The sequence below is a fragment of the Arachis ipaensis genome, chromosome B09 (assembly GCF_000816755.2).
Source record: "Arachis ipaensis cultivar K30076 chromosome B09, Araip1.1, whole genome shotgun sequence".
Taxonomy (NCBI): domain Eukaryota; kingdom Viridiplantae; phylum Streptophyta; class Magnoliopsida; order Fabales; family Fabaceae; genus Arachis; species Arachis ipaensis.
This window is the reverse complement of record NC_029793.2, coordinates 2328269-2329661: the sequence shown is the minus strand read 5'-3', so window position 1 is coordinate 2329661 and position 1393 is coordinate 2328269. Positions and strand designations below refer to the sequence as shown.

The 1393-nt window shown below is 26.1% G+C and overlaps 1 protein-coding gene across 1 annotated transcript in view; it reads right to left on the bottom strand.

Annotated features, from left to right (window-relative positions):
- LOC107617806 (pleiotropic drug resistance protein 1-like) overlaps positions 1-1393 on the bottom strand; it is an 18728-nt gene that overhangs the window by 1098 nt on the left and 16237 nt on the right. The window contains exon 21 of the mRNA XM_016319676.2: positions 543-797. Within this exon, the coding sequence (XP_016175162.1) occupies positions 543-797 (255 nt within the window). The remainder of the gene's footprint in view (positions 1-542; positions 798-1393) is intronic.

The window sequence follows — 1393 nt, the reverse complement described above, 5'->3', positions numbered from 1 at the left end:
AGTCGAATCCAAAACTTTTTAATTATATAAGCTTCGATATTATGGTATGAAATTATTTATTTCAAAAATTTAAGCAAATAAATAAAGTTACAATAATAATTATATATCTAATTAACAGAAACAATTTAGTGCATTACCAATATTACTTTGACATTTTTCTTACAAAGATATTTAATAATTTTATAACGATTTAAAAAAGGTTTAATTATTCTCTGTTGGTCTTTATAGTTTTGCGAAATTTTCAATTAGGTCCCTATACTTTTTTTCTTTTTAATTGAGTTCTTGCACCAAATTTTTTTAATTGGGTCCCTACACTTTTTTTTTCCTTTTATTTAGGTCTCTGCACCATTTTTTTTAGTTGTGTCCTTATAAAATTAAGCCAATTACTACTAAGAGGGATCTAATTAAAAAAAATTGGTGCAGAAACCCAATTAAAAAAAAAAAAAGTATAAGGACCTAATTGAAAATTTTGAAAAACTACAGGAATAAACAAAGTAATTAAACCTTTAAAAAAAAAGGATTAATTTATTAGAAATACTTACTGTATGAGGAATAACAAATCCTGAAAAGACGTTCCATATTCCATAAAAAGCAGCAGCCACAATGGAACCAATATGCTGATTTGGTGTTGCTGCCACAGCCATCATTCCATAGAAGGTGAAGTAGCAAAATGTGAAATACATAAAAAATAAATACCAAAAGAATTTCTTCACATTCCACTCGAATCCAACCATGGCATAAACTATCACACCGTATGTTATAGCTTGGGCAAAAATATAAGGTAGCTCTATCATAATCTGTGACAAAATGGAATATAATCACATACACATGATTATGATTAGATAAATAATGTTAACACAGACGCATAATAATAATTCATTTAAGTTTTGGTATATACTAGTTCGCTCTTCATTTAAAGTTGTAGTTATTTGTTATATATTTTTCTTTCCAAACCATGATAAAAAAATAAGTGTCTTTTCTTGGTATCCTTATAGAACTTCAGGTATGAGTAGTGTCATTAGTTATTTCTAGCTAAAAAGTCAGTGATGCTTCACTAATTTTAATTTTTTAAATATTTTTAAATTATTTTTAAAGGTAGCTCTATCATAATCTGTGACAAAATGGAATATAATCACATACACATGATTATGATTAGATAAATAATGTTAACACAGACGCATAATAATAATTCATTTAAGTTTTGGTATATACTAGTTCGCTCTTCATTTAAAGTTGTAGTTATTTGTTATTTGTTATTCTTTCCAAACCATGATAAAAAAATAAGTGTCTTTTCTTGGTATCCTTATAGAACTTCAGGTATGAGTAGTGTCATTAGTTATTTCTAGCTAAAAAGTCAGTGATGCTTCACTAATTTTAATTTTTTAATTTTTAA